This window comes from Paroedura picta, chromosome 14 (genome assembly GCF_049243985.1).
Source record: "Paroedura picta isolate Pp20150507F chromosome 14, Ppicta_v3.0, whole genome shotgun sequence".
NCBI classification, from domain to species: domain Eukaryota; kingdom Metazoa; phylum Chordata; class Lepidosauria; order Squamata; family Gekkonidae; genus Paroedura; species Paroedura picta.
In genome coordinates this window covers 38960313-38987937 of record NC_135382.1, presented here as the reverse complement: position 1 = coordinate 38987937, position 27625 = coordinate 38960313, and the positions used below count along the sequence as shown (strand labels likewise).

The 27625-nt window shown below is 52.9% G+C and overlaps 1 protein-coding gene across 1 annotated transcript; it reads right to left on the bottom strand.

Moving 5' to 3' along the window:
• Positions 1-3908: 3908 nt before the first annotated feature.
• Positions 3909-22375, bottom strand: LOC143823489 (uncharacterized). Its single transcript, XM_077309862.1, has 4 exons — positions 22321-22375; positions 20547-20874; positions 15461-15560; positions 3909-6315 (listed from the first exon to the last, which is right to left on the bottom strand). The coding sequence occupies exons 1-4, from the start codon at positions 22373-22375 to the stop codon at positions 6232-6234; spliced, it is 567 nt and encodes a 188-aa protein (XP_077165977.1). The 3' UTR covers positions 3909-6231.
• Between the last annotated feature and the right edge of the window lie 5250 nt (positions 22376-27625).

The window sequence follows — 27625 nt, the reverse complement described above, 5'->3', positions numbered from 1 at the left end:
GAAACGACGGGGAAAACCTACCCCAGCGTTTATTTCAGTGTCAGGCTGCTGAGGCAGAAGAGCAGGGATAATGCTTAAAAAAATAATTGCAATCCCATGGCAAGATTCCACCCCCTTTCCCTTTGCACGTCCCTGAGGGATGCATGCTGGATTTCTGAATATCACTTAGCGTGTCTAAATCTCTCCCTCGTCATCTTTTCCCGCAACCGCAGTTAAACTTGAATGTTCAGGATTTGCATGGAGTGTGCGTGGGGAGGGAAACACGCTCCCCCCTTCGGAAGCCAATCGTCTGCGTGTCTCTGGGGAGCGATCGTCTAAGCCCTATCGGAATGCGCTGCCGCACAGCCAGGCAGTCTATAAACAGCTCTGACATGGTGTGAATACACGTTTGTGTCTTTTACCATCTGCTGCTGCCATTAAAAAATTAAATTTCCATCTGTTTTTACACCCTCTCCCACTCACCCTTTTAGCTGCGGCTCCGGATCGGCCCTGTTTCTGAACAGCAAACGCTCAGGTCATTCTGCCGGGGCTCTGTACACGTGGCCGGGGTCAGGCTAAGAGCTCGGCCTGGCCTCGGACTATGCAGATGATGCTAATTTTCACAGGATCGGAATCTCTCCATCATACCGGTCATGTACCCGTTTCCCTCCCACCCCCTTTCCAGTTCCCTCTTTTTAAAAGTCCAGTCTATATATACCAAGTCCGAATGTTCTCCTTGTAGTAGACTGATTGGCATCCCGGTCCTTCCCAGAGTTACACAAATTGCATGCTAAATAACACGACTTTCCATCCACTTTGCCCCTGAATTCAACGGTGTGGAATGGCAAAGTCCACTTGCTAACAGTGCTGGAGTGGATTGAACTGTTTAGCACGTGTGAAACATGTAAGATCTGGGCGAGAAAGAAAGAAACACCAAACTGCCTTCAAGACCTGTTAGCAGACAGCAGCAGCCCAGACGAGCTGTCACCAGCTTGCTCCGAGCCAGAAAGAAAAGGGAGATGGCAACGATTACAGCAGCATCGGACAGCACTTTAGATTTCGGAGAGTCTCTCTCGTACCCATGGATACGAGCGTTCGCTGGCAGGGGCTCCTGGGAATTGTAGTCCATGGACATCTAGAGGGCCGCAGTTTGACCACCCCTGCACTAGGCGTACATGGGAGTAAACTGCGCTGCTCAGGATGCTGCAGAATCGGTGCCGGAGAGCCCTGTGAGCATATGGCTCAGCAACAGAGGAAGGGCCCAGGTTCTGTCCCTGCCATCTCACGCAACAGGTGTCGAGAAACAGCTTTCTCTGCCTGAGACCCTAGAGAGAAGACAGAGCCTCAGCGGGCCCATAATCTAATTTGATATAAGGCAGCTCCATATGTTCCCTGTGCAGCGAGAGCCGGTATTCCGGGGCTGCAGGGATTCCCAGAGGCCCACAGAGACCAAAATAAGAGCAATTCCATCCAGACTGGCTCGGATTCTTTAAAAGGCCAGCCCATTTCTACCCATAACGCTCTTCCTCGAGGTCCGTTCTCTGTCTTCCTTTTATGCTTTCCCGGGGCTTTCTCGCGCGCGGAGTTAGAATGGCGTGCTAACTCAACGCAGGCGAATGCTCTCTTATGGGTTTGAAGAGGGCATGGCCGAAAAGTCAAGATCAGGGAGGGGGAGGGAAGGGAGTCTTCATAAGCACGGGATGTAAAGAGATCTCTCGTCCTGATGCCCACGTTCCCCTATTGCTCTGTTCGCACACATCCCGCTCCACTCGCCGGTTGCCATGGGCACTAAAAGCTTCAAGGAGAGAGGCGAGGTCAGTGGAAATCAAAGAATGACGGCAAGGAGATTGCTGCTTTGGAGGATTTTGGGGGGGGGGGGTTTGTTCAAGGGCCAGCCCTCAAGAAGCATCTGAAAAGGGGTCCCCCCCCCCCAGAACTGCAGCCTTTCTTCGTCTTTGCCTGCCAGGTCCAAGTGGGGCAAGAATCCCTGGCATGTCCTGCTTCTTGCTGTTCAAGCCGTGATCCAGGGCCGGCCCATTTACGAGGACGGGGCTTGCGTGGCACAGTGGCTCCTGCCAACCCCATTCCTGGCACCTGCCAAGTTAGAAAGTGGGTTTTTCCCCCAGCAAGGCTTCTAGTCGGCATTTAGAGATTTCCTTGGCTGGCCAACTTTTTTTTTTTTTTAATGTTGCTTTAGCAGCAGCTGGCAGCCCAACACAAAGGTCTTTGCTGCATGTAAGCCTCGGCAGCCATTTTGTGTCTTGGCCACGCCTCCTGCAGCAGCCATTTTATAGCTGTGTCAGAACTCCCAAGATTTCCAGAGGCGCAAGAATGTCGGGGCCCTGTGCTCTATTAAACCTACACCATCGCCCATGGCTCCAGAGCAAAAAGAGTTGGGAGAAGAAGAGTTGTTTTTTATATCCCAATTGTCGCTGCCTGAAGAAGTCTCAAAGCAGCTTACAGTCGCCTTCCCTTCCTCTCCCCACAGCAGACTGTGAGAGAGGTAGACACCCTGCTGAGAGAGCCCTGATATTAGTGCTCTGTGAGAACAGCACTAACAGGGCTGTGACTAGCCCAAGGTCACCCAGCTGGCTGAATGTGGGGGAGTGGGGAATCAAACCCAGCTCACCAGATTAGAAGCCACAGCTCTTAACCACTACACCAAGCTGGCTCAAGCAGTCCCAGGGCTCACAGTCAGAGAGTAGGATTGGCAACCTTCAGGTGGTCAGCAAAGAAGCAGAAGAAGTTGACAAACAGGTTACAACGTAGCATTGCAGAAAAACAACAGCTGTAATTCCAGTAATAGTATGTCAGAACATGGACCGGTTATTGGCACGTTTTCATATGCTTCCTCAGTGACAGATCCATAAAATAAAGACATGGGGTTTACAAACCAGACATTTCAATGCCAATAATAAACGTTACATACAAAGCATCCTTAACAAAATGCATCATTGAGTTTACTTACAGAATCTTGAACGGACTTAGAAAACTTCGCAGGTTAACCCTCTTAAGTTCTCAATGAATAACATCATAAAGGAGAAAATATGACTGGTTTCAATGAACAATACTCTCAGAGAAACGACTACATGAATGCAACCCTAGGATAAATCAGCTTACCAAAAAGTTCCAGTAAAGTTTAAATTTGGTAAATAGTCATCCATGTGTCTTTATTGTATAGGAATGTCACTGAGGAAGCATATGAAAACGGGCCAATAACCGGTACGTTTTCTGACATAATCTTATTGGAACTTATGCTGTTATTTTTCTGCAATGCTACGGAGGTGGTATGTCAGCATCTTCTGCATCTTTGCTGGACCCAATTGCTGCCAGGTCACTTTCTCCGTCTTAACCTTCAGGTGGAGGCTGCAGGTTTCCCCCAATCACAACTGATCTTCAGGCCACAGGGATCAATTCATCAGGGAAAAATGGCTACTATGGATGGTGGTCCAATCTCCCCAACCCAGTTGCACAGGAGATTATTTGTATTTTGGAAAATTTCCACAGAACATTTAAAATCTTACACAGTGCAGATTTGCATCTTGCCCAGGATGTGAAAGGCCCGGGGTCAGCATCTCCGGGACTCAAATATTGGGGGAACATGGTCATTCAGGATTTCAATTGCCCCTCTGGAGCTTCAATTACCTCCGGAAGGGGGAAAAGAGAAGTCTGAATGCGGTGCCTGTATTTCCCTCCCCGCAGAGCTAATTGCAGCTTTGGGAGAGGAATTAAATGAAAAGGGTATGTAAGGAAAGGATTTTAACAGCTCTTTCCTCTGGGAATCCTTTCCTGCAGATCTTCAAACCCCGGCTCTGCTCAGTCTGGGCTCCCCTTGCATTTCCCTACAACTCTAAGAGTTGTAAACATTTCCACGTATAGATCATGATGCACATAGATTAGCCCGAGGAGAACAGAGAACCAGGCGGAAGAACCAGGTGGAAGAATTTTATGCTTAAGAAAAAACACAATGCTTTATCAATATCCCCACCCCAAACAGTTGGAAAACATTCTTTAAAACAGAAAAACAAACAAACAAACCCAGCATTCAGAAGACATGCCTGCTCACAGAGACGAGAATCCATGCAAACGCTCAGGAGAAACATTCCGTCGGATTTCATACCAAATTCAAACATTTGCATTACCTTTGGAGTCGAGCAGAAAGAATGCGAAACGGATACCCCAAATGGAGTGTATGAATCTCAGTGAAAGCGGAGAAGGGCACACGGTGTTCTTGCACAAGTGACAGAAATTCACCGGGTATTCAGTATTCCGAGGCTCATTCCACAACCGTTCCATCAGTGATTATACCATAATGTTTGATATAATGCACCTGACTGAAAACCAGGCAACGTTAACAGCTGGGCACAGAAGCTAATTGATGTCGTTTGCCATATGGGGTGGTGCCAGAAGAGGGGGGGGGGGAAATGTCAGTTTTGCACTGCAAAGTCTTTATGGCTATTTTGAGATCCCTGATACATAATTTAAAGATTTGGTTATGGATACGGTGGTGGGAAATGCTTCCTGTCACAGGCGGCACATGGCAAACCTCGTGGGGTTTTGAAGGGAAGAGGCGAACTGAGGTGGTTGGCCATGGCCTGGCTCTGTGTAGACCCCTGGACTTCCCTGGTGGTCCCCCGCCCAAGGACTGCTCAGGGCTGTACTTGTTTCCTTTCTGAGATCTGATGAGCTCTAGCTGGCCTGGGCCATCCAGGCAGGGCTGCATCAAAGGTAGCCAAGTGTAACTGAGACCCATGTTTGTATTCCTTCCTTCCTTCCTTCCTTCCTTCCTTCCTTCCTTCCTTCCTTCCTTCCTTCCTTCCTTCCTTCCTTCCTTCCTCTCTCTCTCCAGCTTATATTGTCAATAGTCGTTAATAAATGTACTCGCTGTGCATTTGTGCTAGTGGGTGAAGAGTCATGCAGTTCTCTCCTGTCATGCCTGCACTACGGGTGGCCTTTTAAGGCTTTTCCTTCTTTTCTTTTTTTACAAGCTAATATTAAACCAGGGGTCCCCCACTTGCTCCCTGTGGGCGCCTGCTGACGCTTTGTGTGGTCCCCCGCCATGAGTTTAGGGAAAGTGGGTGGAACTCTTACCCAGCAGGACTTCTGATTGGCCACTGAAGATCTGATGGACTGCTGCTTCCTTGGTAGCTGCCCCCCCCCCTTAAGGGTTTCTTTGATTCTCTCTCTCACCTGGCTCTCAGGTGTATTTTTAAATTACCCCTCTTCTCCCCTGCACTTCGCCTTCCCCTGTGCACAGGGCCACACAGCCAGTGTCTGCACCCACCACACCCATTTTGTGTCTGCACCCAAAGGTTCAAAAAGGATTGGGGACCCCGGCCCTAAACTCAGCTAATAGCTGATTACCTTTCCCCCTCTGTGTGCCAGCAGCCCTGCTCCTCTAGAGCCTTCCCTTCCCTGAGGAAGGACAGAAACCCGCAAGGTCCCTTTCCCACTTCCACTGGCTCATAGCAGACAGAAGGGCAGGAGGACGGAGGGCACCAGCTGCTGTGGCCTGGATTCTTTGTTCCGACTGCCGGGACGGGCCCGGGTGACAACAGTCATCTCTTGCAGAGAGGCACGTTTCCTGACGCATGGCGGGTGGTGCGGAGGGAATGCAGAGAGCCTTCTCCATCAGGCCAGGGGAAGGAGGGTGGGGGACGAGGCTGACAAGGGCTCTCTGGCTGCTTCACGCTGGAATCCACCCGAGCTTTGGCTTCCTTGCTTCTTGCCTGCGCTGCCAGAAACCGCCCAGGAAACACTGAGAGCAGCAAGGTGGGGCTCGCTCGGCAAGGAAGCATCACCTGCAGCCTTTCCCTCCCCAGCCAGCTGGCCGGCCTCATCCATCATCGCTCCGCCTCGCCTCGCCCGCGTGCCTCCGTGCCGCTCGTTTCTCGACATGCCCCCGGCTCCCGGGGAGTCTGGAACAGAGCGGCCGTCTCAACGGGGAGGCTTATGTAGACCCAATCATAAATCTTTAATCAACCCGGCCAGGGAAGAAGAAGAAGAAGAAGAAGAGGGAAAGGGGGAGGGGGGCGGGGAGGCCCAGCGACGTCCAGAGGCACAGACCGGTTTCCTGAGCAAGCTGCTCACAGCGCCAGGCTTCCTCGTGGCATCGCTGCCAGCCCGGTCCCTCCAGCCTCCCCGGCCATCTGGTTCAGCAGTTGTGTGGCAGGTCTTCACCTGCCTGCCTGGCGTCTCTCGACAGCGCCTTCCCCGTGGGGGTGGGAGGCGTGATAACAATGTCCGGGACTTTCAGACGCTTGTCAGCCACGGCAGGGACGTTGCTGCCGCCTCTGCCGCTTCTGCCGCCGCCTCGGTTGACACATGTTTTAAAGCCTGGGGGGGGGGGAGGACAAGAGAGGGAGAGAGTCAGGATCCTCTGGGACGCCCGAGGCAGCTCTGCTGGCACTCGGCCTGGTGAAATTGGGAACACACGTCAGGCAGGAAGGTTTTTTGTGCCTGGCTTACAATCCCCTTCTCCACCTCTCCTCACAGCAGGCGCCCTGTGCAGCAGGTGAGGCTGAGAGAGCTCTGAGAGATCTGGGACTGGCCCAAGGTCACCCCACTGGCTGCAGGTGAAGGAGGAGAAGGAGCAGGGAATCGAATCCGGATTTCCAGATTAGAGGCCACTGCTCTTGGCCATGCGAGGGGAAGCACTGGGGCACTGAAGAAATAGGATGTGTGGCTTATTGGGGGGGGGGTTCTCTCATGGCATGACCCCCCCACAAGAGCCTTTTTCAACCATTTGGCTGTTGAGTAGCCCCTGGAATAATTTTCAGACTTCACGGGGCCCAGGAAGTGGTCAGCTGGCCACGCCCCCTACTGCACCCCCCCCAGGTGACATCACTTCCTGCATCCTTAGCCCTCCTTTTGCTCTCTCCTCCCCGTTTCTACTACTATGGCCGCTCTGCCTCATGTAGGCTGCAAAGAAGACTGGGAGCTGAGAAGACAGCCTGGATCGCCCCCCCCCCCCCCCCCCCCCAATACCATGCCTCTTCAGAGATTCCACAGAACCGAGGCTGGGAATCCCTGCTTCAGGGAATTTTGGAAGTCTTTGCAAATTGCAAAAGCCTCCAAAAAACTACCTGCCTCTCTCTTCCATTCCACTATTGCTGCAATATTTATTTATTTATCATGTCATAGAATCATAGGATCATAGAGTGGGAAGGGACCTCCTGGGTCATCTAGTCCAACCCCTTGGGCTATGCAGGACACTCACAACCCTCTTGCTCCTCCACTGTCACCTGCCACCTCCTTGTTGCTTGTGTAGTTTTGGCAGGAGTCCAGAGGATCATCTGGCCGCCAGTCAGGGGACATTTGGAGGTGCTCTGCCATTGCCTGCCTCTGTGCCATGGCCCCTCTTGTTCCTTGGAAGAACAACCGCCCCAAACCCTGGAGGTCTCCCATCCAAGCACTAGCCAGCCTGCTGAGCTCCCAAAATCTGATGGACAATCCCATTCAGGGCTATGACTGCCCCTTGTCCTGTACATTATAGGATGCAGAACAGATGCCGTTAGCCGGATAAAGCACATCATAGCCTCACAAACACACACTTTAGCTTCTGGTGCCAAATTAAAAGCTGCCTTCCTGACAGATGCCAGGCTTTAGTTTGAAGTCTGCAGCAAAACCACAAGCCTGATTGGGCCCAGGAGGCCTGACCCTCCAGCGCTTGAGACCGGGTCGGAGTCTTGGCCTGATTCAGCCCGCTCCAGCTTGTGGTCCTTGTTGACTATCCCTGCTCTGGAGGATATTTGCTGCTGGAGATTGCACCATGCTTTCCACGCCCTCACAATCTCCTGTCTAGTTCATATCTCCTTGTTAGTCCCATCCACTTCCCCAGGAAAGAAGAAGAAGAAGAGTTGGTTCTTATATGCCGCTTTTCCCTACCCGAAGGAGGCTCAAAGCAGCTTACAATTGACTTCTCCTTCCTCTCCCCACAACAGACCCCCTGTGGGGTGGGTGAGGCTGAGAGAGCCCTGATATCACTGCTCGGTCAGTATAGTTTTATCAGCGCCGTGGCGAGCCCAAGGTCACCCAGCTGGCTGCATGTGGGGAAGCGCAGAATCGAACCTGGCATGCCAGATTAGAAGTCCACACTCCTAACCACTACACCAAACTGTCTCTCAACTGCTATTGGTCATCTATCTTGGAAGGCATCAGAGGTCCAACACAGACAGCAAGGGCCCTCGGCTGCCTCCCTCCACACAAACAAGTGGGGCTGTGGCTCAGTGTGGCAGAACTTCTGCTTGGCACGGCATGCAAATTATGCTTCTGACAACAGCGTACAGAAGCCTAAACATATGATTGACAACCAGGTATTTGTACCACAAGTTTGCAGCCAAAAATGTTACAAGGGTGCCCTCTTGTGGACACAAAAGGCACACACAAGCGCATCATCTTCGGAAGGTTGCAACTTAGAAAACAGGGAGCCCTGCAGGATCAGACCAGTGGTCCATCTAGGCCAGGGGTAGTCAAACTGCAGCCCTCCAGATGTCCATGGACTACAATTCCCAGGAGCCCCTGCCAGCGTTCGCTGGCAGGGGCTCGTGGGAATTGTAGTCCATGGACATCTGGAGGGCCGCAGTTTGACTACCCCTGATCTAGGCCAAAGTCTTCTAATGTTCTTAAATCCCTTATCTAGAAAGCAGTCAGTTCTATTATAGACTTTCCGTACACTCAATGACTGGCTCTTTCGAGCAGAAGGCATTACCAGGATCTGGCTTAAGCCTGCATGTTCTACTCTGCACAGGAAGATTCCTGGACTTCACAGTCCTTCTGGACAGCCCTGGACACTTATTTATTCATTTAACAAAAGCATAATGATGTAACCCTCCAGCAAATATCCGGACCTTTATCTCCATCTCCAACTGAATATAATAATGGACTATTTTTTTTTAATGTACTGAGGGTGGCTGGTTGTGTCGGGTGAGTCAGAGTCTTGGGCAGGGAGGTCAACATTTTCATAGCATTAGATATTTGGCCTTAACCATGGGCCTGTCGGGAGAGATGGGTCTTACAGGCCCTCTGGAGCCATTGGAGGCCCCCTGATCTCACTAGGGAGACGGTCCCACCAGGCTGGGGCCAGGGCAAAGAGATCAAGGCCAGTTTGACCTCTTTCAGACCAGGGTTCCTGAGCCAATTCTGGTCTTTTGATCTTAATGCTCTTGGGGGGAACAGCAGAAGAGGGGGTCCCATACATACAGGGGTCCCACACCATCCTGAGCCAACAGGAAGGGCGGACTATTAAAATAAAGTTGTTATTGTTATTTAGGGTAAAACTAGACTGACGAACTGGAAGATCTGTTGTAAAAGGGAGTTAAATAGACCAGAAGAATAAATCTTAATTCAGATATTTAGCTGAGGATGCGCTTCAATTGACACTGGCAAATGCTTCTCATTGACTTTATGAAAAGTTAACCGCCTCTCTCTTTTTAGGCTGACAAAAGAGACCTCTCAGGATCAAGAAACGCTCATGAATTAGTCATATCCAGCAAGTGTGAGTGTGTTGGAGGCAGGGGTAGACATCCAACTACAACACGGAAAAAATTCTAACAATTCTTTTGTGGTTTTTCACATCACCTAGAGCCTGGACCTTTTTAACTGGAGAAGCCAGGGATTGAACCTGGCAACCTGGCAAATGCTCTATCTACCACTTAGCTATAGCTCCACACCTAATGGAGTTGCTGAATGGCATGACCATTAAGTTGCTCAACAGGAGAGAGGCTCTGGGACTTGGTGGTTTCCTAAGCTGCTGGTGTTGTCACTAAGAAAACAGAGGGGGTAGTACGTGGCAGATTCCCCTGTCTCACTTGCCCAGCAGCAACCCCCGTGGGCCTGGGGAGGTCAATAACACCTGCAGGAGAATAATGGGTCTATGCTTCAAAAGGGCAACTGTCCTTGCCTCAGAATGAATAGACCTCCTTGGTGCAGCATTTTAAATAATAATATGGTTAGGCTGCAATTCTTGGTGGATTTACATGTCCTGAATTCAATGGGATTTACATCCAAGTACTACCATTGCATATCTAAATACTAACCCAGACATATTCACAACATCCCTACCTGGTGGGCTTAAGGCTGGTTAAATGCCTAAGTGGCTCAAGGAGCTGTTTGGCAGGGGCAGGATGGATGTGGCCGTGGGCCATCTGCTAGGGTTGCCAGCTCTTGGTTGGGAAATACTTGGGGAGGTTTGGGGAGGAAACAGACTTCAGTGGGGAATAATGTCTTAGAGTCCAAGAGATCTGTTTTCTGGGGCTCAGTTGAAATACCGGGTTGTCTCCAGGCAGCACCTGGAGCTTGGCAACGGTACCCACAGAACCTGTGCCACACATGGCAGACTGACAAGTTCGCCATTTTCGAGGTGGGGCCTGGAGTTCTCCTGGAATTAGAATTGGCTTCCAGGGTCCAGAAGTCAGTTCCCCTGCAGGAAAGGGTAACTCGAGAGGCCCTTCCTAGGCCCTATCCCCAAACCCCTTGGAATTTCCCAACCTGCAATTGACAGGCCTACATATTGTTGGTAGAGTTTAAATATGCAAAGGGGCAAAGCACCGGGCCCTTAAAAAGAAACAGTTTTATTGTGAAGGGGAACAACATTGCGAGGAGAGAGCCATTGGCAGTCTAACAGTCCTTTAGCTGAAGGCAAGCAGGGAGGAAGGGAACTCAAAGGAGCAGGAAGGCTCCAGCTGAGCGAATGAGGACACAGGGGGAGATTACTTGAAAACCTCCAGGAAAACTCCTAAGCCAACTATGCCAACGACCAATCTCCTCTGATGCCCCCTACAGGACATTCTTCCCATGCTGTTGAACGATGCACAGGACAGACCTTGCAATTCCAGCACACGCAAGTGCCCAAGGCCTCCCTTTCTCACATTTCCTCCCTACTTAGCAAGGCTCCCAACTCTGGGCTGGAAAATTCCTGGAGATCTGGGGGGGTGGAGCCAGAGAAGGGACAGGACCTCAGCAGAGTATTATGCCCTGAAATAGCTGCTTTCTCCAGAAGAAGTGATCTCTGACATCTGGAGATGAGTTATAATTCTGGGAGGTCTCCGGTCCTCACCTGGCCACCCGAAATGCACGGCGCACAGGTAAATCGGGTCCCGAAGGCCCTTCAGTTCAAAGCCCCCGCGCTCCTCTGTGATTCCTGCCAACGAAATGCCCCTCTCTTCAGGCTCCCTCCCTCTGTCCAGCCAGCGGAGGAATGTGCATTAGGCCTCCCCCCAGAGCAGTCCATCACCGGGAGAGACACAGTTCCACAAATGCATTTCCAGGCAACGGAGAGGCCAGCACTAAATTGCAGGTGATTTATTGAGGGCTCGGCCCAATTCAGTCTTATTCACCAGATTGACCGCAAGGCAGGCTGGCCCAGCTGTGGGGCGAGCTCTTGACGTCCACCGGGGCAAAGGTGGCCAAAGAGCAGTATTTCCACCACGACCGAGAAATGCAAGGGACTTTGCGAGCCCCCCTCCCTGCCCCCTCCCGGGGACCTGCTGGAAGCAAATCTTTTGCCGAGGAGACGCGCAATCAGACCGGGTGTGTGATGTGCAGGAGCAGCCAAACATGTATTATTTATATTTATTACTGCACGTGTCGCCCACCCCCTCCCGCCCGCCCTCGCCTTGCTTGCAAAGAGCTGAGAGCAGCTTCCAGTGGGCTCCCCGGGGGCTCCCCATCCTTGCAGACGGGCCCGGCCAGACCTATTTAGCTTCAGCTGCAAAGCTGTTCCGTGCATGAGGTTGCCAACTCTGGGCTGGGGAATTCCTGGAGATTTAAGGGTTGGGATCTCACCAGGGTATAACGTCATGAGGCTTGCCAACCTCCAGGCGGCAGCTTGAGCCCTCCAGGGATTTCAACTGGATCTCCTGCCAACTCTGGCTGAGACAGGGTGTTGGACTAGAGGGATCCCGCTGGGCTCTTCCGTTGTTCTTCTGCCTTTATGAGCTCCCTCCCCCAAAACCTCCAGGAATTTCTCAACCCGGAGCTGGCATCCCGTACTTGTACCTTTGCAGGGTTGCCCGGAAGCAGCTGGGGCTTATTAAATGGAGCAATGCTCTGAATAATCCATGGGGCTGCCAAGCGGTGGGGTTTGCTGTCCCCTCTTGCTGGGTGACGACCACTTTCAAGATGAACTCCCCAGCTCCGCTGCCCGAGGGAGCCATCCCGGCCCAAGCGGCGCAAAGAGCCCCCCTGGGAAGGTGGGGCAGCAGGCGCTTAGGCTGTGGGCTTGGCATGAAAGCAGCCGGAGCTCCCGGGTGCCGGGGCGACGCAGCAGGCAAAGCTAACGCAATGCAATATTTAGCACCTTGTCCCGGTTAGCCAGCAAGGAGGGGGAGGGCAGCTCAGCCCTTGGAAGCAGCCTTGCAAGGAGGGCTTGGAGGGGGGGGGGATTCTGCACATCTCGGGTTGCCACCTTCAGGGTGGGCCATTCCTGGATATCTGAGGGTTGGACCCTGGGGAGGGTGGGATTAGGGAGGAGGGGGACCTCAGCAAGATGAATCCACCCCCCAAAGCGGCCATCTTTCTGCAGAGAAACAGATCTCTGTCGCTATGAGATCAACTGTAACAGCGGGAGATTTCCAGGTGGCACCTGGAGGTTGGCAACCAGGACGGAGAGGGTGCTGTTCCTGCCAGTTCTCAGCCCCGGTGGCAGGGGGGCGATGATTCCTCCTCCCTATGCTGAGGGGGGGGGGCTGCCAGCTCTGGGTTGGGAAATACCCGAAGGCTGGAGAAAGCATGGTTGGACAGTCGGGGGGTCAAGCTGCAGAGTCCACCCTCCCCAGCAGCCATTTCCTCCAGGGGAACGGATCTCTGCTGCTCGTTCTAGTAACGAGAGATCTCCAGCTGCCACCTGGAGGTTGGAAACCCTTCTGCTGGAGCCAAGGAAGATTTGAAGCAACATCGCAGGGGCTTGGGTGGCTCCTCCCCCTGGGCTGCCTAGGGATCCCTTGCTTGAGCACAAAACACCTTGAACCCGGTATGGGCAGGATGGGGTTGCCAGCTCTGGGGGGTGGATCCTGGGGAGGGTGGGGTTTGGAGCGGAGAGGGATTTCAGCAGACCCTAAAACCACAGATTCCACCCTCCGAAGTAGCCAGTTTCTCCAGGGGGACTTCTGTGACAGCAGAAGATCTAGAGGTTGCCAAATCCAGGGCAGGACTGCACAGTCTGTTCTCACTCCCAGCCACCAGGGGACTTTCTGCAGCAATGTCCCCTGCCAGGGACCACCCAGGACTGTACCCCTTGCCCAGGTGTGCCAGACTGCAGGCGAGACCTGGGATCCCCCGGATTCCCAGCTCATCTCCAGACAAGAGATCAGCTCCACTGAGTCCTCCCCACTTGCCTATTCCTACACCCGAGCAGGGAGATGGAGCACAAAGGCTGACCGTCAGAGCGTGCAGAATTCCCTTCCGCGCCCTCTTCCCTCCCACTGCACCAGGCCCTGTTTCTGCTTAGCAAACGTATCCTTAGGAGGGGAAGGAGAGCCCTGCTGCCTCCTGCCAACTGTAGTTTCAACTAGATGGCAAAATACACGGCAGGCGGCTCCTGGCGCTTTTTCCAAAGGCCCGGCGAGGATCTTGTGGCTGTCAACGCCCCCCAAGCCGCTTGGCTGGAGTCAAGGCTGCCTACGGAGAGCAGTTCCGGAAGCGATAGCTTTGCAGGGTAATTTGGTGCAAGGCTCCTGCCCTCCACGCCCCTGGGTTCCCGTTGGCTTAGACCGGAGTCACTCTGCAAAGGAGTGGCCGTTTACACGGCAGTCCTGGACACGGGTCCTCAGATGGAAGTCCACTGGAGCTTCTTCCCAGGTTAATGCGTACAAGTTTGTCACCTTAATCACAACGAACATGCTGAACTCTCCAGTTTCCATCACACGTTTCCGAGGAAGCCTGGATGCACATGAAAGCTGACACCCTGGATATATTGGCCTTACAGGTGCCCCTGGACTCGAACTCGGATCTGCGGCTTCAGACCAACATGGCTACCCACTGGAACCTAACCACACCTTCATCTTGTCATTCAGAGCCCTCTGCTTCAAAACTGACCCCATTGCCCTGCTCTGTGGCGCTCATGATATACAAATGACAAATCCCACGCTGTATGGCTCACGTGAAACCCTCAGCTCGACAGTAATTAGACCATTGATTCAGCAGCGTTGTCTGGTCTCCTGACCCTCGGCTCCCGAAGGCCTTTCCTAGCCCCATCACTGGGCATCCTTTTAACTGGACACGTCGGGGATGGCCTGGGGGACCTTCTGCTTGCAAAGCCTCCAGCCCCCTGTATCAACTTTCCGTCTCCGAATGCAAACACTGGCACGCTGCACCTCCCCCGTTTTTGAAGCCTTACCTTGGTTAATAGGCATCTAAGGAAATAACAAGTCTCAGCTTGCCAAGTTTACATCCTTACGCTGATAAGATTTGCCATCTGTTCCGCACTCTCAGGTGCTTGTGTATATTATTGCCCTGTGGCAATTCTTGTGATTACTTTGAGAGGTAGAGGGGGGGTTATACGCCAAGCAGAGCAAGAAACAGAGGGCAAGAGAGACAGGCTCTCTGGCTGAGCTCGTGGCAGAGGTGAGACTGGCCGTTGGGACGGCTCATATCACAGCTACCCTTCCCAAAAGTGGACCTTCCATATAATACCCATGGCAGGGGTAGTCAAACTGCGGCCCTCCAGATGTCCATGAACTACAATTCCCAGGAGCCCCTGCCAGCGAATGCTGGCAGGGGGCTCCTGGGAATTGTAGTCCATGGACATCTGGAGGGCCGCAGTTTGACTACCCCTGACCCATGGCGTGTGCAATGCTGGGGGGGGGGAGGGGAGGAAACCAGAGAGCGTGAAAGTCTCCAGTTTCTGCAGTGAGAATGTGCTTCAGAATCCACCTCCCCAAAAAAACCCGGATTATGTTTCAAAAGCCTTTTATAAGCCACGGGGATCTGATGCACCAGTCAAAGTTTGAGTGTGGAGGTTTTATTGGTACTTGTCCAAAATGCCCCCTGTGGTCTGGGTCCTGCACCGCCTCTCTATCTAGACCCTCTGAAGAACGCTCTGTTCTTCGAATATCAATCAGTTGGTGGTCCCGGGCCCCAGGATGTACATCTGGCCTCAATCAGGGCCACAGTATTTCCCATCCTGGCCCCTACCTGATGCTCCCGGAGCACGTCAGAATTAGCACAATAAAGATGATGATGATGATGATGATGAACCTGCCAATATTTATTTAAATTAATTTTAAAACTTATTTTTTTTCTATTTTGACTTTGTACTTTTTTCTCCCTTCTCAATGTTATCCTCACTACAACTGCCCTGCAAGGTAGGCGAGGCTGAACATGTGTGATGGATCTTCTCTGAGATCCTCGTCCAATGCTCTATCCACTAACACAATCCTGGCGTAACCGGTGCAGCCCCCTTTGGTCCTGTTTGTGGGGGACACGGGGGGGTTTGGAGTCTAGCTTAGCTGTGCAAAAGGCTGGGGGAGGGGTGGCAGCTCACCTTTGAGACAGGACAGACTAAGTCCCATGTTTTCATCCTTTTGGCACGTGAGGCACTTAAAGATGCCAACATCCACATCTGCTCCTTGGCTGCATTAACACTGGAAAAGAAGGAGGAAAAGGCATTTTTAGAAAGGGCCTTTCTGCAATCCCAGCACACATTCGCCAAAGTCAGTATTCCTTTCAGTCGACTCCTGTTCACGCGCTCTGCACCTTTAAGAGAGTCTCTTTTTCTCTTGGGAATTGCGGAGGGCGTATTCTGCACCCCAATGAGAGAAAGGGGATGCTGTCTACATTTCTGGGATGTGGGGCGAGTGCCACACTGGGGAATGATGCTCAGAAGAGCCACAGGTGCGGTTCCCAGGCCATCGCTTGAGTATCTCTGGGATAGACTGTCTCTGGAGTCAGCTTTGTTCTGACTGCCTGGTCACCCACAGGTGATTCCAACTCGAGGCAGGTATGACCAATGCACCAGGCATCACCTCATCTGCATGCTTGCATCAGCGACTAGGTTGGGAAGGTAAGCGTGGACGTCCCATGCAGTAGATTGCCCATGCGGCCACATTAGCACCATCCACAAAACACGATCCACAACTACAGACCACCTGCTTCACCAACCTGCAAAATAATCACATGGCCCTTATGGCAGTGGTCCCCAACCTGCGGGCCGCGGCCCGGTGCCGGGCCGCAAAGGCCATGGCGCCGGGCCGCGGCTCCCTCTCCCCGCCCCCCCCCGCAGTAAAAAACTTCCCAGGCCGCAAGCTTGCGGCCCGGGAAGCTACTTACTGCGGGAGGGGGGGAGAGGGAATCAGGGCCGGGCCGCGCCCGTGCAGGCCGCGCCCGCGCGGCCCGCGGGTGCGGCCCGATCCACGGGCGCGGCCGGGCGCGGCTCGCGGGCGCGGCCCGATCCGCAGGTGTGGCCCGCGGGCGCGGCCCGAGCAGCGGGTGCGGCCTGCGGGCGCGGCCCGATCCGCGGGCGCGGCCCGAAGCGTGGGCGTGGCCCGCGCGGGCGCGGGCCCTGCGGGCGCGGCCCGATGCCCTGCCGGTCCCCAGCCTAATAAAGGTTGGGGACCACTGCCTTATGGCACCCCTAACACAGGCTGAGTTTTTTTCCGCTGAATGGAAATCAGACAAACTTTGAGAAGCCACCCGGGAATCAACAGAAGGCTGCAGTGGCTAGAAAAGACTCTGAACAATTTTCGCCAAATTCACATCCTTGTTTATTTCTGCACATTATTGGTCACTTCACCTTTCACTCAGCGGCTCAAGGCGAATTACCCAGCCCAGGTGGATGCCGTCAGTAAGAGGAAGTGTCCAATAAGCACTGAGATAGAGCTGGGATTTTCAAAATGTAGGACACGTGCAAGTATTAAGCATGCGCCACGAACAAGAGAATGCACAGAGCAACGGATGACATGCACTGTAGCCAGAGGCAGAGTTTGCAGACCCATTCACCTCCTTGAAACATCTCCTGAACCACTCACTTGTCATGCAGCCGTTCTAAAATGCTGAATTGTAGCCAAGGCAGAGTAGTAGTCATATAGAGGGGCATATAAGTGCAAATGTCACAACCTACTGGGTTGTGAGTGTCCTGCGCAGTGCAGGGGGTTGGACTAGATGACCCAGGAGGTCCCTTCCAACTCTAGGATACTACGGAATCAGGGGATGTCATAGCTTGGCCCATTTCTACCCCAAATCTATGCTGCAGCACATCAATGGCTGCCTACCCCTGGCAGTAAACCAATCTTACAAAGTCTGCCTCTCTGTGAGCACTGACTTGAGAGTAAGCCCTATTGAACACCAAAGGACCTACACCAAAGCAAAACCTGCACAGAGTGGCTCCATCCGCCCAGTATAGTGCTGTACTCATCGTCCATCTGTGGTCTTTCATTTAACCGCCTGCTTTAAGTTCGAGCCTAGCGGGGCTATTCAAGCGTGGCTTTTGACCCCGCCAAATCCCTGCAAGCTTATCAAGAAGAACATGTTCCATTTCTGCTATCTTTGCAAGGCGGTTCAAGACAGAGAACTTGTCAATAGCCGAGGGATTGAACAGAGGCTAGCATTTAATGATTAACTTCTGAATAGCTGCAACAAGCTATTCAATGTCTGGATGTTTTATGTGCAGCTTGACATTCTGTCCTCGCCCACGTGGGTGGAAACTTACACACACCTCATTGCACTTGAGCTCCCGGGCTGAGCCCCGAAGAGACACTTGAGGTTTTGACTGGGGGACAAAATCCCGAATCCTCAACCCACGTCCACACACAAATGCCAGGTGCACCTCCTGGCTGCGTCGGTTGGCCATTCTGTGTGTGTGTGTGTGTGTGTGTGTGTGTGTGTGTGTGTGTGTGCAGCAGGTGAAAGTTGAAACCACCTTTTCCAGGTGGACCTGCTTACCATAAGGGCAGGAAGGGACAGGATGAAGACTTCCAGGCTTCAGAATTCAGCAAAGAGTTCTGTGACATTCAACTCTTGGCAGCTCTCGCTAAAGATGGCATTTAGGGGGCATTTCATCTCCGTGAAATTATGGCATGAACGCCGTGCCCCGTAACAGCCTGGTGGCGGAAAGCACTGCCAAGTTGCCACTGATTTATGGCAACATCTGTAGGGTTTTCGAGGCAAGAAACACACGGAGGTGGTTGGCCGTGGCCTTGCATCTGGGTAGCAATCCTGGACTTCCCTGGTGGATCCCCCCCTGCAAGAACTAACTGAGATCTGGCCCCCCAGGACCAAGCAAAGATGAGCAGAGGTGGTTTGCTACTCCCTGCATCTGTGTAGCAAGTCTTCAAGGAGTAACCAGGACTGACCCTGCTTAGCCACTGAGATCTGATGAATCGGACCAGCCTGGGCCATCCAGGTCAACACAGAGCTGGTTTGGGAGGCTGGACTTCCTTGGTGGTCTCCCCCCTCCAACTACTAACCCTGGCCAACCCTCCTTAGCTTCCAAGTCCTTGCTCGCTTGAGCCGGATAAGCCAGGGGCCTACGTAGGCTGACTCCCTCCGCCACTGTGCTAGAAGTACAAAACTTCTGCAAGTTAAAAAGTTAGGCGGTTTGAAAAGTTAGAGAGCTGGGTTTTTTTCCTTGCAAAAAAAAATGAATCACATGTCAGTTCTTGTAAGTTCCTCTTATTTGTAAGTAGTTCTACTTCTACATAGATTCAGGTGGGTTACTGTGTTGGTCCAAAGCAGCAGGACGAAGGGTGTGCACCAAGGGTGTGCATGCAAAGGAAAGCTTAGATCTTGAATAAAACATTTGTTGGTCTTCAAGGTGGCCCTGGACTCAGACTTTGCCCAGGGGTGAAAGAAATGTTTCTTTTTATTCCTTGAAGACAGATGCCGGGCTGAAAAAGCAGAACAAAGCTTGCGTCCAGGGGCACCTTGAAGACCAACAAAGTTTAATTCAATTTTGTGTGCATGCATGCACACTTCGTCAGATACTCTGAAACAGAATTTCCTCAACCATCGCACACAGGGGGTATATTTCCTTGCTAGGTAGATAGAGTCAAGATACATAAGTAACTGGAATTAACCCTCCCCAACCTTCTCTCTGCCTATATGTGTGGTCGAGGAAATTTTGTTTCACAGGATCTGAAGGGGTGCGCTGAAGGGGTGGGCGGCTTCCTCCCAGGAAAGCAACCTTAAGACTGTATTGCTAATGGCTGGAGTTGGGTGGCATTCCACAGGGGCCTGAATCACAGTTAGAACAAGCACTAACGAAAGCTGTTTCTCGGATTGTATGTGACAGTCAAAGGAAACGGGACACGGACGGTGGTCCAGAGTCCAAACTCGGCTTTGGCAACCAGCAGCATGGTAATGACACCAGGATCTCCTCTTATTCCTTAAAGCCTCCCCCCCCCCTTTATTTGTTAGAAACTCCATTCAGCCCACCCACCTCTGCATCACTTGGCGCTTGACCAATGGCCAGCCCAGCCATCTATAGGAAGGCTCACAATGAGGAGCCAACGCCCACTTTGGAAAAGAGGCAGCGGAGCAAACTTTGCAGAATGCTTTGGCTCTCCTAAAGGCGCAGAAGATTTGCAAAGGTGCTGGGGGGGGGGCTTCTGCCAATCATACCCCCTCCCCCCCCTGCAGCCCCCTACTCCAAGGGCCAGCCATTCAGGCGCTCCCTGCGTGCATGTGAAGGCACAACACCCCTTGGCTGGGCCAAGCGATGGGAAATCAATGGAGCCACAGAAAAGGCTGCGAATATCAATAGGCTCCTTTTGGGCCACTTAATTGTCTCCGGCTGCGGGTCCAGCCCCCTCCTTACCTGGCCAAGGCAAGCTCCCCGGGCGGGTTCGGACGCAGCCTCGCCAAAGCTGCCCGGGACCCCCGCCCAAGACCACGGGGACCACCCAGCACCGTGGCCCGGGGAAGCAGCGCTCAGGCCCTCCGCGCTCCCTGCAGTGGGATTTCCGAGGAGAAGGTCCGTCGTCGGAACATCCTTTTCCCACCCCCACCCTCATCCCTGACGCCCCCCGGGTCCGCGGCTCCCCAACCAAACTTTGTACCTGTGCAAGGGATCAGCTGGTGCAGCCCCGAGGCCGAGCATGCTCCGCACAGGAGGCACATGGCACCCGCGCCCCTCGGGAGGGAGAGAACCAGGGAGGGCAGGAAGGGCGGGGAGCCGGCGAGGCACTGAGTTCGAATCCCCCGTCTCCCTTGCGCTCGCGTGGCAAGTCCCAGCTTGGTGGTGACGCTCGAAGGCGGGTTCCCTGAGCGCTCCCCCCCCTCCCCCCGATGACTGAAGCGCCCTTTCCTCCCTGGGCGAGCCAATCTCCACGCCCCAGCAGCCGCAACAGGGGCCGAATCCGCACAGCGCCCGCCCTACCTTGCGGAGTTGTTGTACGAGTGCCCGAGTGGGGAGGGCCAGGCTCCCTTCCTAATGCTGAAGGCAGTTGCGCACGGGGGGGGGGAGGGGGGGAGGGAGGGAGGGGGGTTAGAAAAGGACCCGTCCCCCGTCCGGGGCGTCTCTCGCCCCCCCCCCCTCGGGCCCCGGGGCGCTGCAGGCGGGGGTCAGTCGGGGTGGGGGGGTAGTCCAAGCCCACCCCCCCGCCCTCCCCGGGGGCTGCCGGCGGCCGACTCACGGGCTGTGCTTGCGAGGTGCTCCGCCGCTGCCGCCTCCTCCTCCTCCTCCTCCTGCTCGCCCTCCTCCTCCGGCCGCCCTGGCCCCGCCGGCATCGCAGCAGCTCCCAGCCCGGCGGCGGCAGCAGGACGTGGCCGAGTGGCTGGGCCCGCGGGGGGGGGGGCGGCTCCCCTCCCCTCTCTTCCTCCGCCGCCGCCGCCGCCGCAATGCCTGGCTCGGGATGCAGGATGCTCGCGCGAGGCGGCTGGACCACTCCCAAGGCGCGCCTGCCGGCCAGCGGGCTCCCGGGCGCCAACTCCTGCCCGGGGGATTCCGGGAGATGCCGAGGCCTGGGTGGCCGAGAACCCCCACATTCCACGGCAGGCTCGTGGGGACGGAGCAGGGGAAAGACCGGGGGGGGGGGAGTGGCAAGGGGGGTGGTACAGCCGTGAAAAGGGCGCCCGAGAAGGCAGGGCCAGGACAGGGCCAGGAAGGGCGAGGGGCTGGAGAGGTGGGAGGGCCTGGCCCTTTGCACGTGGGGAAAGAGAGGGCCAAGGGGGACAGAAGGCCCTGGGTTGGCGCAGAGAACTTTTTCTGCCTCACCCCAAATGCCAGAACTGGAGGGCAGCCAATGAAGCGGGTGGGTAGAAGATTTCGGGGGGACAAAAGGAAAGCCCCCTGCACCCAGAAGGCGATTCAAAGGTGGGATTCGCTGCCAGAGGGAACCTCCACCTGCAGAGGCACTCATCCTGTGAATCGCAGAGCCGGGAGGCAAGGCCTGGAGAAGGACTGGGCCTCTGGGAGCAACTGGTTGGCCACCGCAGAACAACAAAGTTGTATTCGACATGTGAGCTTTCGTGTTCATACCCACTTCTTCAGACAATGAAATGGAAATCACCAAACTACACAGGCAAGACGTCAATTAGTCTGCAGCATTGCAAAAATGTCCAGATTCTAATCCACTTTAATAGATTTGCTGGTCTCCAAAGGGCTCCTGGACTCAAATCTAACTGTCCTTATGCAGACCAGCCTGGCTACCCTCTGAGACTCTTTCCTCCTGGGGAGCTGATTTCTGTAATCCTGAGCTTGGTTGTAATTCCAGGAGATCTCTAGGTACCGCCTGGAGGCTGGCAACCCTTTCCCTAAGGTAGGCTCTCATTCCTCCCAGCCTGCAGCTAGCTGCTTCCACCATTAGAACACCCTTACTCGGCGCACTGCACTGCACTCTGTGCATGCTCAAGGGCCACTCTCACTGTCCCATGCCGGCTGAGCTCAGCCACTGGTTCAGAGCTGAATATGAGATGCCCCTCCAGGGCTGCCCTAATTGCCCCTCTCGGAAACCCCGGCTGTGGGGTGACCAAAATGGATCCCATGCTCATGCTGTTGCTGGATTTTGGACTGCATCCCAGGGTGCTCCCTGGTGGGTGCGGAAGACGTCTCCTGTTCACGGAATGGCTGCTCTGCCAGAAAAGCAGAACCATTAAGCAAAACAGGCCCGTGCTTAAGGCATCGAGGGAAGCCTTTGTGCTTATGGTGCTTATTGCTTTTTAAAAAGTGTACATTTAATGCAGTGGTGGCGTCTGCCTGCACGAAAAGTGAATTTGCAGTGGTTTATTTCACCTTCAGCGCTACTGAGACTGAAGGTCTTACCAGGCAAGCAACAGAAGGGCTGTGCGGAGACCATCTGTTGGCCTTAATCTGGCGTTGGGCAAAAGGGTCACCAAAGCCCCAAAGACTCCACCTTCCAGAAGCCAAAGAATTTTGCCCCAGAAACTTCCTCTTCGCGATCACCGCACCTCCCTCTGCCTTCGCTTTGTACTGCTGAAAGCTGCTGTGGAGTGTGAACTTCATGTGTCTTCCAGTGTAACTTCTATCACACTCTATTAAGGGGCCGCACTGTATTAAAGTGGGGAGGGGCTGTGACTCAGTGATAGACCTTCCTGGAATGAGAGCGCATCTTCATGTCCAGGGGTGGTCAAACTGTGACCCTCCAGATGTCCATGGACTACAGTTCCCATGAGCCCCTGCCAGCGTTTGCCAGTTCATGCCACTTCCCCATGTGTGGCATCCAGGTCCTCCTCAGGCTTCACCCCCAAACCCGCCAGGTATCTCTCAACCTGGAGCTAGCAGTTCCACACCCCCCACCTTCCTGCCAGTGGGGACCTAAAGAGATGCCTCCCCGTCCCTTGAACACAGGGCCGCTGTGCTCCATCTAGCACGGTCCCTCCCTTGGGCCTCGGCAGGACAGGGAGCAACTGCGGCAGGTGATGCTTTTGTTGATTAGGTACACCAGAGAAATCTTACCTGTTGTGGCTTGCCGCTGCTTCACAGCACTTTCCCTGCCAGGAAAAAGAGGGATGCCTGGAAAAAAAATATTGCGTTTCACCCGGACAGGAGGTTCATTTTCCTGCCTCTTCAAGCTGCCGTCCGGGACACTTCCAAGGAAATTAACACATCACACACCTGCTCCCTGGGAGGAAAGCAGACACTGGAGTCTGAATGATTCATTTCGGCTCCAGAGGTCTCGGCCAGGCAATTAATCACGGGATGACCACAGCTTTTCACAAATTAACATTTCCGAAAATAATGGAGTGCAGAGAACTGAGCAGAAATGCATTGGTATGATTCACAGCAAAGCTAGGGCAGTGGCTGGGAGGTCGAGTTGAGCTCTTAGGAGATTTTTTTTTGGGGGGGGGAGGAAATGGGACCCTTTGCTTTATTCACACACACCCCTCCTGCATCTTTGCCAGGCCAAAGAGCCTTGCCCTGGGTCCCCAAGCTTTTTGAGCCTGTGGCCACCTGAGGAATTGGCTGCAGCAGGAGGTGGGGCCAACCACAAAAATCACAAATGGCCAAGCCACACACACACACACACAGCAGAAGCCCAAGTGCAGAGGACAAGAGGGAGGACTGAAAATACATTGAGAAAGAATGGGAGAGAAAAAAACCCTTCGGTTATTTTCATTGGCACAGCCCGTCAGATCTTCAGTGGCCAGTCAGAAGCCCTGCTGGGTAAAAGCCCCGCCCGCTTTGTAAAAACTCTTGTTGGATGGCAAATGTGTTTGCGTGGGCACCATGTTGGGGCCCCTCTGGCCTTGTGTATGTGCCACACACAACATGCATCCAGAATGCAGCAGAATGCATATCCATGGCAGAACCTGCTTTCTGCTGAATCAGACCCACAGTCCGTCAAGCGTCAGTATTGCCTACTCAGACTGGCAGCTTCTCTCCAGAGTCTCATGCAGAGGTCTTTTCTCCTCCCCTCCTGCCTGGTCCTTTTAACTGGAGATGCTGCTGGGGATTGAACCAGGGACCTTCTGCATGCCAAGCAGAGGCTCTGCCACTGAGCCACAGCGCCTCCTAAAGAGTTTGCTGCTGAAAGCAAAACCAGCTTTTGGACAGGTGGGAGGGCAGAGCTTTTAAGCTCAAACCCACCAGCTGGAGGCTGGTATCGCTGCCAGGAGCAAGGCAGTATTTCCTTTTGTGTGCTAACAAACAAAGTGACGATCCTCGTATCACAAGGAGTCTCGGTTGCTGCTCTAGGCTTCTTCTCACTGACTCTGGACCACTTTTCGGGGTGAAGCTGGCATTTGCTAACAAAAGCGACACTCGGGTGACTTCCCTAAAGTTATTCACAAGAAACAGAAAGCGGAAGATGACCGTGAGTGCTGTTTTTCCGTTTGCCCTACAAGCAGAAGAACGCCAGTGATTAATCTAAGAATATTTTGGGAAAGTGTTCAAGGCAGAGCAAGCCGTCCCTCCGCTTATTTTCGCTGCGATTACAGGCTCCTTGTGAAGCACTGCAAAAGCATCCAGGCTGCTGTCATGCACAGCATTATCCCAGCCTAAGATGGAGCCTTTTCCTCAAGGGAAATCGCCCTTCCTCTTTCATGACACACAAAGCTGATGTACTGAGGAGTGATTCCATTCAGTCAGTGCAGTTTTCTCTCTGCTCAGGGTTTAGGCAGGGAGACCTTTTCTTTTGGAGCAGTTCTTAAAACCTCACTTTCGTGTTGAAGCCATCAAAAATTTATTTGCTATCAAAAGCATAAAGTCACAAAACTGCTCTGGGGAAGCTGCCTTGGTGGCTCTTGTGAAGGCAGAACGGCAGGATATACATTTTGGAAATAAAAAAAATAAACAAGGTTATAATGGCACAAGCTACAAAGCCAGCATGGTGCAGTGGTTAAGAGTGGTCGCCTCTTATCTGGAGAACTGGGTTTGATTCCCCACTTTCTCCTCCACATACTGGGTGGCTTTGGGCCAGTCACAGTCCTGTTAGAGCTGTTCTCACAGAGCCATTCTGTCAGAGTTCTCTTAGCCTCACCTATTTCTCAGTGCATCACTTGTGGGGAGAGGAAGGGGAGGTGATTGTGACTTGCTTGGAGACTCCTCCGGGTACTGAAAAGTGAGGTATAAAAACCAACTCTTCTTCAACCAGTCCTGCACGCTTCAACCTCTAGCCTAGCTTAGCAGAACTGGCTTCCCCAGAAAGTTGACCCTGGAAAGGATTCAGTACACGTAGCAAGACGATGACACTTTCAGAGGAGAGCCCCTTTTGAAATTGTGCTTGTGCGCAATCCCCATCTGACTTACAAAACGAATGACAGAGTGGAAACATCATCTTTCTAAAATGGCACATGAAACACAATTCCATAATGGTTTCCTGTGAAAAAGACTCACGTCCAGAATATTCTAGCCGCGCTTTCCAGAGACCTGCCACCTGCAGCTAAAAGGAAGATGATGCCTCTGTCTTGCGGGAAGAGCAAAAGAACGCTCTGGGTGACCCTCATGTGATTTCACTGAAAATGACGCACTTGGAGGCAAACAACTCGGGAATACACGAAATCCTCTTTAGTAGCCAGCCGCTGCGAGAGCAGCCACCGTGGAGTTCCTGACTCAAATGGATGAAGTTTATCTGGAAAGCCTGTCGGAGCAGCTGAGTCCCGCACAGCTGGCCTGCCAGGAGCCGAAGGCACCAAACAGGAAGCTATGCAAGCAGAACAGCATCGGGCTTGGCATCAGGGAGATGGCATGGCTTCTTGCCCATCTATCACCCTCCCGCCGCTGTTCATCCACAGAGCGGTAAAGTGCTTTTGGCCTTTTCTCCCAGGTGGGCAACTTTAAAAATGCATAACTGCAAAGCTGCTCGTTAAATGCAAGCACAGCGCCTGAGCCAGAGATTTTTCCAACCAGTGATAAACCACGCATTGCTGCCCTCATAAAAATCTCCTGTATACACGTAACGGGTACTCGCCGTTTTGCAGAAGACCCCAAATCAAAGAGGCCTGGCCTGATTGCAAACGGAACCAAGGTTTGAAAGGACAGGAATGGGTCGGGTTCGGAAACCACCTCTGGTTTAAAAAAATTAAAGATTTTAATATTCCTGCCTGCATTGCATTTTGTGGCTAACGTGGAAATATGGAATCCTAGAGTTGGAAGGGGACATAGAGGCCATCTAGTCAAACCCTCTGCTCAACACAGGATTGGCCTAGCGCATCCCTGAGCAGAGTCCATCTGGCTGTTGCTTGAAGGCTGCGAGTGACGGGAGGGGCTCATCGTCCCCCTAGGCAGCCAATTCTACTGCTGAATTAATCTTACAGTAAATCCCCCCACCCAGTATCCAGCCGGCACCTTCCAGCCTGTAATTTAAGCCCATTATTCCCAGTCCTGTAGTCTGTTGCCAACAAGAACAGCTGATATGACATCTGATGTGGAATTTGCCAGTCCCGGAATCTCTTATTTCATGAAAAACTGTAGCTTTCTAGTCCTCCTGGCAGTGAGAGAAAGCTGAGAACACATGAAGCTCCCTTCTACTGATTCAGTCATGTGGTCCTCCAGGGCCACAGTCCCAGATCAAGGTATTTCGCCTGGTCTTTTTAACTGGAGGTGCCGGGGATTGAACCCGAGACCTTCTGTATGCCAAGCAGGATGCTCAACCGCCGAGCTACAGCCCCTCCACAATAAAGAACTGAGAGAGCTGCTCAGACCCTTTGTTTTTGCTGCCAAGTCACAGCCGACTGACGGTGGCCAAGGCTGCTGGCTCCAGCCCAAGAGGTTTAAAATCCCTTTCCTTCCTGCAGCCCGTGAATGAATCAGCTGCAGTGATTGTCCTTAATGCTTTTGCATTTAGTGAATATTATACTGTACGAATTGCAATCTTGATTTGTAAAACAATTTACAGAATTGACACTCAATAACCAGTGCTGTATAATTATGAGAACTCCGTATTGGTTTTGTACGTTCTGTCACAGATTCTGCTATACGGGAATGCCAAGGGGATTTCAAATGGAGCAATTAAGCTTATTCTCCCCCCCCCCCCTTCACTTGTACCCTCAGCCTTGGCCTTATTTTTTTAATCTCACAACTAGTAGAGGCCAACCTTAAGGATCAGCCTGAGTAGGTGGGGGTTTTCTTCTGCAAAGGTGGAAGCCCAACTGGGTAACTTGCAAGAGAAATGTACACATATCTGGGGCAGTGTTATCCCCCCTTGCCTCAGGTGGACCGCATGTACATCTGTTTGTAGGTTCATGTCTTTCCAAAATAATGAAAAACTACTCTAGATCACACACAGTCAGCCAGTGTGGTGTAGTGGTTAAAGTGTCGGACTCTAATCTGGAGAACAGGGTTTGATTCCCTACTCCTCCTCCACATGCACCCAGGTGGGTGACCTTGGGCTAGTCACAGTTCTCTCAGAGCTCACAATGCAGTTCTGTCAAAGATCTCTCAACCCTACCTACCTCACAGGTTGTCTGTTGTGGGGAGAGGAATGGAGTTTGTAAACACTGCTTTAGGATTCCTTCGGGTGGCGAAAAGTGGGGTTTGAACTCCCCACCAAGCTCTTCTTCAGACAACTTTTTTTCTATTTCAAACCCAATGGGGCATGGCAGATTTGCAGGCCTGTTTATTCAGGCTTCACCCTAGGGAAAGAATCTGGCATATTTGCATGGAGGACCCTTCCAGATTAGCCCTGCTGCTTCTGGCTCTTTTTTCTCCTTTGTGAAAGGGCACCAGCTATGAATAATATATCAGCCAGACCTTCAAAGGTGCAACTGGAGCAAGCTCTCAAATAATTGTGACATATCCACAATCACAAACTGG

What these genes read in the sequence shown, in the direction of transcription:
- LOC143823489 (XM_077309862.1), bottom strand. Translation starts at nt 22,375, where the DNA reads ATGAAGTTCACACTCCACAGCAGCTTTCAGCAGTACAAAGCGAAGGCA. An exon ending in CAAAGCGAAGGCAGAGGGAG is followed by an intron (nt 20,875 to 22,320) that starts GTGCGGTGATCG and finishes TCGGCCACCCAG; the next exon opens with GCCTCGGCATCTCCCGGAAT. An exon ending in TAGTCTGTCCTGTCTCAAAG is followed by an intron (nt 6,316 to 15,460) that starts GTGAGCTGCCAC and finishes CCCCCCCCCCAG; the next exon opens with GCTTTAAAACATGTGTCAAC.